General features: G+C 35.5%; 1 protein-coding gene across 1 annotated transcript in view; it reads right to left on the bottom strand.

Annotated features, from left to right (window-relative positions):
* Window positions 1–446: 446 nt before the first annotated feature.
* LOC149848513 (WD repeat-containing protein ATCSA-1-like) overlaps window positions 447–10,147 on the bottom strand; it is a 33,595-nt gene continuing 23,894 nt past the window's right edge. Inside the window, exons 6-9 of the mRNA XM_089995828.1 lie at window positions 1,250–1,404; window positions 1,065–1,154; window positions 903–974; window positions 447–659 (exon numbers count right to left, since the gene is read on the bottom strand). Of these exons, the coding sequence (XP_089851954.1) occupies window positions 618–659; window positions 903–974; window positions 1,065–1,154; window positions 1,250–1,404 (359 nt within the window). The 3' untranslated portion in view covers window positions 447–617. The remainder of the gene's footprint in view (window positions 660–902; window positions 975–1,064; window positions 1,155–1,249; window positions 1,405–10,147) is intronic.

Below are 10,147 nucleotides of genomic sequence, written 5' to 3'. Positions count from 1 at the left end.
CAGTAGCCGCATGTATAAGATCTGGAGTAGGATTGCATCCCTCCATAGCATCAGGTAACCATACAAACATTTCTAATATTGAAAATTCCAGCCTGTGAAGAGCCCAAATCCTATGCAGGACATCATGACCAGTTCAGACAACTCATCAACACAGTGTAAAGTCATAATGGAGGCTGAACGGTATGGAACTTGTCTAAGAAATGTCAAAAAACCTAAATCATTAGTTCAAGGCATTATTGATTTCACCAAAATTTGTCAATAGTTACAAAAGATTTGGAAATCAGTCATGTTCCCCACAACAATGATAGAGATCTTTCAGATGGCCTACTTGCATGTAAATTCAGAGCTCAGGTTTCAAAACCTTAATGACATCTAATTCCAGTAGAAGCAACATCTAGGGTAGTCTTTTATGGATAAGGAAAAAAGGGATCTAAAAGATAAATGAATTTCACAAGGGGCAATCCTCAGCTTGGGAATTGAAAATAAATAAAAAAACAGATGAACAAACTGTTTCAAACAAGTATAAAGTATGCACAAACTGTCTGTTTAATATATAACATAATCAAATGAGAAGGTTTGCACAAAGTAAACACCCACTGGTTTCCAAGATCCTGAGCTTAATCACTCCAATTATCACGATCCGTCAAGGATTCCGGTTCCTGTCCATTAATATCATTCCACATGTTATACAAAATAAAATTCAAGTTTCATACTACAAAGAAACCTAAGCACAGGACTCAGATTTGATTGAGATTATTTTCATGATAGAAAATAAGAACTTGAAAAATCTAATAACCAACCCAAAAATTGGCCCATGTATCCATTTTCAGCGAAGCTACTCTTCCATGTAAAAAAGCCATTTCCCAGTCCTTAGTAAATTCTCATTATTAAAGACTATTTACCTCTTCCACAGGTGCAGAAACAGGTGGGGACCATACGAGAATTTGTCTGTCATTGCTCCCTGTGTATAATTCCTGTATCCAATAACTGAAAAGATTAGCTCATAGAATTATTATATCATAGAGCATAAGCATTTATAATTCCATGAGACAAAAAACAAGCACCTGATCTGATGAACTATAGCAACAACAGTTTACACATTCATAATGACCGTGAAATGTTGAGAATAATTTTCCTGACCATATATCATATGCCTGAAACATATCAAAAGTTATAATTGTGGATTTTCACAGCTTCAGCAGTGGAACTTCATTTGAGATATAAAGAAGATGCATAAAGTTGAGCACACCTTCACAGATGTTATACATGGAACAAACACAAGTGATAAATCTGATGCAACAGCCAATTGTATACTCTTTTTACTTTGGAACCGAAAAGCATCATAGTTTACCAAAGTATTGCAGCCAGATTCAATGTCCCACAATCTTAATCTTGAATCAGTGCCTACAAAAAGAAAGATAGATTGAGTTTCAGCAACCACCAAAAAAAAAGGACCAAAATTTCAACAGAAACAATATCCATATACACTAAAAAAATCACTAAGCACAGCAACAAAATCTGGAACTTCAGTAGGTTGCGGAATGATAAATTTGTTGGTGCATAATAATACGAATATAAGTGAGATATCTTCTCAAATAGTCTCATGCCACGGTTTGGAATGGGATGACTTGACTGCGGCACTAACAAGCCTAACACTTGAACATGTTAAGAATCGTGCTTTATTTGGCCTGAGCTAATAACCAGTATCCAACCTGGTTGGCTTCAAGCTCCTTATATCAGATCTTATAATGCTCTCACATAGCAATCTAGACCTATGTTACTAGGATGTGGGACAGAGTTACAGCAAAACAAGCATACAAGCGAGGCTTAACTTTTAAAAAGTTATAACACAAGGCAACATGTGTTTGCATATCATGCGTAAAATCTATGTAGTTATTAGCATGACAATATACTAAATAACAAAACGAATTAGTGTTCATAACCATAATAAACCACATGCCATGATAATCACTATAAAAGACACATAACTGAGAAGCAGAAGATGAATCAAAATAAAGTTTGTGAACATAACATCTCATATAAGAGGTTAGATTAAAACAAACACCTTAAAGGATGAATCAAGTTGCCATTTTTCCAATCTAAAGTCTAGCTTTGTACTGATGCCAACATGTCTAAAACTTGGAAGCAGACATCAACCCTTTGAAGGACAGAACAATGAGATTATTCAACCTCTAAACAACACGAGTTTCAAGAGTTGCATGCAAACTAAAACATGAACTAATTTCACATTGAATCATTTGAAACTCCTTCGAAGTACTCTAGCAACTCATTCAATGCTCTCTGCTGCTGCATGAAGCATCTATATGTAAGGAAATGAGTTACTTCAAAGATGTTCACTCAATCACCAATAGTGGACACTCAAGAGAGTTCCACCAAAATACCAAAATGAACATTCAAAGAACCACAAATGGGTTCTCTCACAAACACCCACTAAAGGGAAATAAAAACAAGAGATAAAAAATAATGATTTTATTTATCTCAACATATGCAAGGTTCATACATTTGTAGTGGGGCTTTGCCCCATATTTATACACAAGTGAATAGAGAGTCGTTGAGACCCCAACGATTCCCTATGTTGACTAGTCAACATGTGTTGACTAGTTCAAATGCAACAAAAAAAAGGAAAACCTAAAGAGATTATTCTTAGTTACATTACATATGACAATATATATATATATATGTGTGTGTGTGTGTGTACATTTACATTTTTAACACTCTCCCTCAAACTTACGGTTGGATAGCCGAAAGTTTGTCCAAGAGAAAGTGAAATTTAGGAGCAGCGAGAGGTTTGGTAAAGAAATCCGCCAATTTATATTATGAAGTAACATAAGGAAGATCAATAGTGTTGTGTAGGAATTCTTCTCGTACATAGTGACAATCCATCTCAATGTGTTTGGTTCGTTCGTAGAAGGTCCGGTTGCTTGCAATGTATATGTAACTTTTGTTATCACAACATAGTCGTGATGCTCCTTTACTCTGAACACCCATGTCAGCCAGCAATTTCCTTAGCTAAACCACTTCCATAGTGGTTATTGTTAAATTGTAATCTATTATCCTTGTAATGCCCATATATATTTTATATATATATATATATATATCAGCCATAGGGGTATTTTAGTCTTTTTTATTTTTGCGCATATTATCTTTGGAATGTGCATGTAATTCCTTTTTTCTTTTTTCCTTTTTTCCTTTTTCTTTTTTTACTTTTCTTTTATTCATTTTTTGGATTGCCTTGGGAGGGACCCAATATGATCGTTGGGCCCCTCCAACGATCACATTGGGGCCTCTCCAAGGCCCCCCTTTTTGTGTTATATATAGGGGTCTTCTCCCCTTTGTAATTTATTCTTTAAAGCTTATGCTCTCCAATTTCTTCAATACAAATTTGTAATATTTTATGCCGGTGTGCATTTGTGAGATTTAGTGGGTTGTGCTTTTGTGCACAAGTGTTCTAAAGAGTTCTTATTGTGCATGTGTGCACGTGTTTATCATCAAGAATATTAAGGTCTTGATCATAGTATCTTGTTGAAGATATTTTTACATGGTAACAGAGTGAGGTTGGAGAAAGAAAGATCGTGTGGATTCTCACATTTTTTCGTGCCTCAAAAAACGTGCCTTCAAATATTTGGTGATTGGGGTGGATCCTTTCGTTTATCCAATACTTTAGAAGATTCTTCCACCAAGAAAGATCTAAAAATCTCTTGAGGTACATATCTTTTTTCCTCTTCAATGGGCGAAAAAGACTCACATTTCTCTCTCGGCTTTAAACTTAATGGCTCTAACTATCACATTTGGGCTGAAAATATGAAAGCGCATATTAAAAGAAAAGGGTTTTGGGGTTATGTCCAAGGCTCGATTCCTGAACCAGAGCCTAAGATCACCTTAATGAAGAGAGGAGAAATAAAAATTCTTGAAGGAGAAGAAAAAGCCAAAGCTCCTGAAGATTATAACAAAAAACATGAAGAATGGGAGATGAGGAACTTCAAAATCCTCTCGTGGATTTTCTCGTCCGTAGAGACAAGAATTAATACCAACATTATAAAGTTCAAGAAAGCTTCTCAAGCGTGGGAATACCTTGAAAAAATGTACACTTCAAGGGATTTGTCTCACAAATACTATCTTCAAAAAAGGGCCTTGACCCTTCAACAAAACGAAATGACTATTAGAGAGTATTTCGTGGAGTTATCTTCCATTCAGGATGAGCTTGCCATGCTTGAACCCAAATGGAGCGGAGAGGCTATTGAGCTTAGGCACAAGCAATTAGAAGAAGATCATTTCTTCAATTTTTTGAATGGGATTAGACCCGAATTTGAACAAATTTGATCATCTCTTTTATCCGCCTTCACTTCCCCCTCTCTTAAAGATGTAATTACTAAACTAAGTGGGGAAGAGACACGTATGGGTATAAGTAAGAATAAACCAAGTCTTCTAGCAACACCTTCCAATAATGAAGAAAATGAAGGTGTTAATGTTGTTTCAAGACCGGGGAGCAATCTAAGGACCAACAAGCCTCCTCATTTTAAGAATCAAAACCAAGGTTCAAGTGGTCAAGGAGGAAAGAGGGATTATAGCAAACTCGTGTGCCACTTTTGTAAGGAACCGGGGCACATCAAGCCAATATGTTCAAAATGAAAGAAGTTGCTAGCCATGGCTACCACATCCCAACCTCAAAAGGAAGAGTGCTCATCATCTTCAAATGGAGCTCTCTCATTGCAACAAATTGTGGATGCTCTTCAACCTCTTCTCAAAGGGGCTATTTCCGGAGACACCATGTCAACCTCTTCTCCTCCTGGTAAGACATCATAGCTTTTAGATTAGGGTGCTTCATTTCACATGACCCCAAGTATGAGTTCCTTTTTCGATTACTCAAATAATTGTTCCCCATCCTTTGTTTCAACCGCGGATGGAACATCTCCTGAAGTAAAAGGAATTAGAAATTTTGAAAAACAAGGTTTTTTTATTCCAAAAATTAGATTTATACCTAAATTAAACTTAAATTTACTTTTGATTTCTCAACTCTCGAACCATGGGTGTGATATAAAATTTTCATCTAACAAATGTTGGATACAGGATCGCCGGTCCGGAAGGTTGATTGGGGAAGACTCTAGGAATGACAATCTTTACTACGTTGATTCTCTTCAAATTCCAAAGAATCCTTTTTGTAATGTTGTCCAACAAAAGGATATTAATGTGAGGCACAAGAAACTTGGACATCCAAATATTGTAAAAAAAATTCATTTACCTTTTGTTAAAAGTCTATGTAAAAGTGATTTCAATTGTAACAATTGTATACTTGGAAAAATAAAAAAATTACCTTTTTGTCAAACATCTATGTTTACAACAAGACCTTTTGAAATTGTCCATTCGGATGTATGGGGACCGGCACCTGTCTTATCAAAAGGAGGTTTTGCATATTATGTCATTTTTGTTGACGACTACACGAGATATTGTTGGATTTATTTTCTTAAACACAAATATAAAGTTTTTTCGACTTTTAAAACCTATCATATGATGATTAAAAATCAATTCAATGGGGATCTAAAAAAATTTAGAACTGACTCTGGTGGAGAATACCTTTCAAGTGAATTCAAAAATTATCTTGAAAGTCATGGTATTCTTCACCAAAGATCTTGTCCGAAAACCCCTCAATAAAATGGATTAGCCGAAAGAAAGCATAGACACATAATAGAGACCACTCGAACTCTACTTCTCAAAAAATTCCAAAAGGTTTTTCGGCTGAAGCTGCTTTAGCAACTGTCTGTCTAATAAATTGGCTACCTTCGAAAAATTTGAACAATATCTCGCCTTTTGAAATATTGTATACCAAAGAACCCGACTATAGTCGGTTGAGATTTTTTTGTTGTAAATGCTTTGTTCTTACTGACAAGAACGACAAGCTTTCACCGAAAGCCATTGTCTGCGCCTTTCTTGGATATTCTGAAACCCAAAAAGGGTTTCGTTGTTATGATATAAAGAATGATAAATTATATGTTTCCGGAAATGTGAGTTTTCTGAAAAATGTTAATGGTTTTGAAAGAAGTGAACCTTTTAAAGAAAATATGGATTGCTCCTTTTTATTTGAATTATTAGCTCATGATGATGATGATAGTGATGATAAACTCACTCCTAATGAGGCCAATGATAAAGAAAACGAAGAAGATTTTCCCTCTCTTCCTCCTATCACCCAACATAGTGATGAAGGAACATCGAGAGACCCTATAACATATATTCATAGAGACAGAAACAATTTTAGGAGTATCATAGAAAAATATAGTGAACCTAGTGGTTCCAATTCAACAAATGATGAAAATCTACGAAGAACTGAGAGAAATAGAAAAATGCCCTCTAGGTTCATCTCATATGATTCCTTTACTCCTAAACATAGAGTCTATCTTAGTGTCATTCTTTCCTATGTAGAACCCAGGAACTTCGAAGAAGCCAAAAAGAATGATAAGGGATTGAGAGCAATGGAATGTAAGCTTTCAGCTCTCAACAAGGCAAAAACTTGAGAATTTCAAGTTCTTCCTAAGGGTAAGAAAACAATAAGGTGCAGATGGGTATTTAAGGTAAAAACTAAGAGTGATGGATCTCTTGAGAGATATAAAGCTCGGTTAGTTGCAAAGGGATATAGTCAAGAATACGAGATTGACTATGAAGAAATGTTTGCTCTTGTGGCCCGAATAGTCAATGTCCAATGCCTTATCACTGTTGCCTCAATTAACAAATGGAACATCTATCAAATGGATATTAAAAATGTCTTCCTAAATGGCGATTTAAATGAAGAGGTATATATGGATGCTCCACCAGGGATGGAGACTCCCAAAGAGAAAGTGCTTCGACTTCAAAAAACATTTTATGGTTTAAAACACGCCCCCAAGGTTTGGTATGATAGGTTTAACTCCGTAATGTTAGAAAATGGTTCACGGACACTTTTTGTTCATTAGAAAAACCAATGCAGGGATTGTCATTCTGCTTTTGTATGTAGATGATATGCTAATAACCGGAAGTGATACTAAAGGGGTTAAAAGCATAAAATCAATTTTAAATGATAGATTTGAAATGTCTGATTTGGGATTTCTAACTTATTTTTTGGGTATTGAAGTGGCATACTCTCATAGAGGGTATTTTTTGTCTCAAACTAAGCTTGCATCTGAGGTTACTGACAGGTCAGGTATTATGGATGATAAAGTTTGTGAAACTCCTGCTATAGTAGAAGCTAAAATGAAAATTGATGATGACACTCCTCTCTTCGATCTCAACCCCTACAGGCAGCTTGTAGGATCATTGATGTATCTGAGTATTACTAGACCAGATATTTCGCATGCAGTTCATACTGCAAGTCAGTTCCAACATGCACCAACATCACTCCACATGAGTGCCATCTTGCGGATTGTGAGATACATAAAGGGTACACTAAACAAAGGAGTATTCTTATCCTCCTCTTCTGAATTGAAATTAATTGCTTATACTAACTCTGACTGGGGAGGTGACCCAAATAACCATCACTCCACCACTGGTTTTTGTGTGTTTTTAGGAGATTCGTTGATCTCATGGAGGTGCAAGAAGCAACAAAAAGTATCTTTATCTTCTACTGAAGCTGAATATCGAGCCATGACAACTATTACCATGAAAATTGTATGGATTCATCAGTTATTAAAAGATATGGGGATCAATGTTGAAGGGCCCACCAAGCTATATTGTGATAACAAGAGTGCAATTTATATTGTCAAAAATCATATATTTCATAAGCGGAATAAACACATTGAGATGGACTGTCACCATGTTCGAGAAGCATATCTCAAAGGAGTCATAGATCTTCCGTATGTAACTTCAAAATATCAATTGGCAGATTTCTTCACCAAAGCTCTGTGTTCTCCGCGATTCAACTTTCTTCTTGGCAAACTTTCGGTCATCGTGCCCTAAGTTTGAGGGGGGGTGTTAAATTGTAATCTATTATCCTTGTAATGCCCATATATATTTTATATATATAAAGAAAGATACATATACATATATATTTCATATATATGTATATGTATCTATCTAATTATATATATATAAATATATATCAGCTATAGGGGTATTTTAGTCCTTTCCATTTTTGCGCATATTCTCTTTGGAACGTGCATGTAATTCCTTTTTTCTTTTTTACTTTTTTCCTTCTTTTTTTACTTTTCTTTTATTCATTTTTTGGATTGCCTTGGGAGGGATCCAATATGATCGTTGGGCCCCTCCAACGGTCACATTTGTGACCGTTGGAGGGGCTCCAACGATCACATTGGGGCCTCTCCAAGGCCCCCCTTTTTGTGTTATATATAGGGGTCTTCTCCCCTTTGTAATTTTATTCTTTGGAGCTTATGCTCTCCAATTTCTTCAATACAAATTTGTTATATTTTTATGCCGGTGTGCATTTGTGAGATTTAGTGAGTTGTGCTTTTGTGCACAAGTGTTCTAAAGAGTTCTTATTGTGCACAAGTGTTCTAAAGAGTTCTTATTGTGCATGTGTGCACGTGTTTATCATCAAGAATATTAAGGTTTTGATCATAGTATCTTGTTGAAGATACTTTTACAGTTATAACCATGGCTCTATATTCTGCTTCAATTAATGAGAGAAAAACTTTATGTTGCTTCTTTCACCTTTAAGAAATCAACGATTTACTTAAAAATATACAAAAACCAGTGGTTGAGTGTCAGTTATTTGGATTACCTCCACAGTCAGCATCAGTATAAGCAATTAAATCTAAGGATGAAGAAGCAGATAAGAAAAATCCTCAAAAAATAAAAGTTTTAATATATCTAATAATACGCAAAACTGCTCCCCTATGAACAGTGGTAGAAGCATGTTGAAACTAGCTTGTTGTGTGAACTGTATGCACAATGTCAGGTCTTGTAATTGAAAGATATGACAATGCCCCAACAAGTTGTTTGTATGGTGTTGGTGTTAGACAGGGCAGATATCGTGCATTTGTATTTGTATCTAAGTTTGGATCCGGATCCGGATCCAAACTACTTTTGTGTAACATGTCCAGCCAATATTAGGGCATACTTGTAAATACCTGTAACTTATTAGGGTTACTTGTAAAGTACCTGTAACTTATTAGGGTTACTTGTAAAGTACCTTGTATTAGGTTTTGTTATATAAATTAAAAGGTAGAGATCACGATTTTTCCATAAGGGAAAATCGTGAATAGTTGCAACCCCATTCTCGTTCTTCTCTACAGTTTCCTGATCGTTGATTCTGGGGGAAAATTTCATGGTATCAGAGCAAGTCTGATCTGAAGGCTGAAATTCTTTCCAGCAGGTGTGTCCCTAAGAGATCTTATTCCCTTTTCTGTCTCCCCTCTAACCTTTTGTTCTACGTTTTTCATTATGTTCTTCATCTTCAATATTCTGTTTCCAAGTATTTCTTGCTCTCTAGATTGTCGTTCTTATTAATCTTTTCTTTCAGACCTGATACACAAATCAGATCAACCATCTGATTTGCATCAAATCAGGTTCAAATCTTTCCCTTCTTTTTGAAATTAGTTTCACGACAGCCCTTCTATTCCAAATCAGTTTCGTGACATCTTTGGTATCAGATTTGCGTCAAATTGATTTGGGTCGAGTTATTTTTCACACAAATCAGTTTCACGACAAACCCAAACCAGTTTCACGATATTTCTTTTCAGTTTTGCATTAAATTCATTCTCGTTGTTTATCGGATCTGTGTCATAGATCTGACCCCTCATGGTATTTCCCAGATCGATGCATTAAATCTAACTATTGGTTAGAGTCAGTCTGCAGACTTGGTTTCACCTGTTCTCCTCTGTTTTCATTATTGTTGTGTGCAATCTCAAAAAAATATATAATCTTCATTTTGGTCACTTCTTTGATGCAATCAAAATAGATCTGTGTATCAGACCTAACTTTTCTCATTCACGTTGAATATTCGAGCTCTCCTAAAAAAAAACTTAAGTCATGGATTCTTCTTCTCGTTCATTTCTCTCATCTAATTTCCTTGGTCAACTCATTTCTGAAAAGCTTACCAATTCCAATTTTTTTATTTTGAAAAGACAAATTCTTCCATTCATTAAAAGCCAAGGTCTCTCTGGACATCTAAATGGATCAATCTCAGCTCCTCCAGAATTTGTTA

The sequence above is a fragment of the Nuphar pumila genome, chromosome 1 (genome assembly GCF_984573655.1).
Source record: "Nuphar pumila chromosome 1, dmNupPumi1.hap1.1, whole genome shotgun sequence".
NCBI classification, from domain to species: Eukaryota; Viridiplantae; Streptophyta; class Magnoliopsida; order Nymphaeales; family Nymphaeaceae; genus Nuphar; species Nuphar pumila.
Note: the sequence above shows the minus strand (reverse complement) of the source record. Positions and strands in the feature narration are given on the sequence as shown.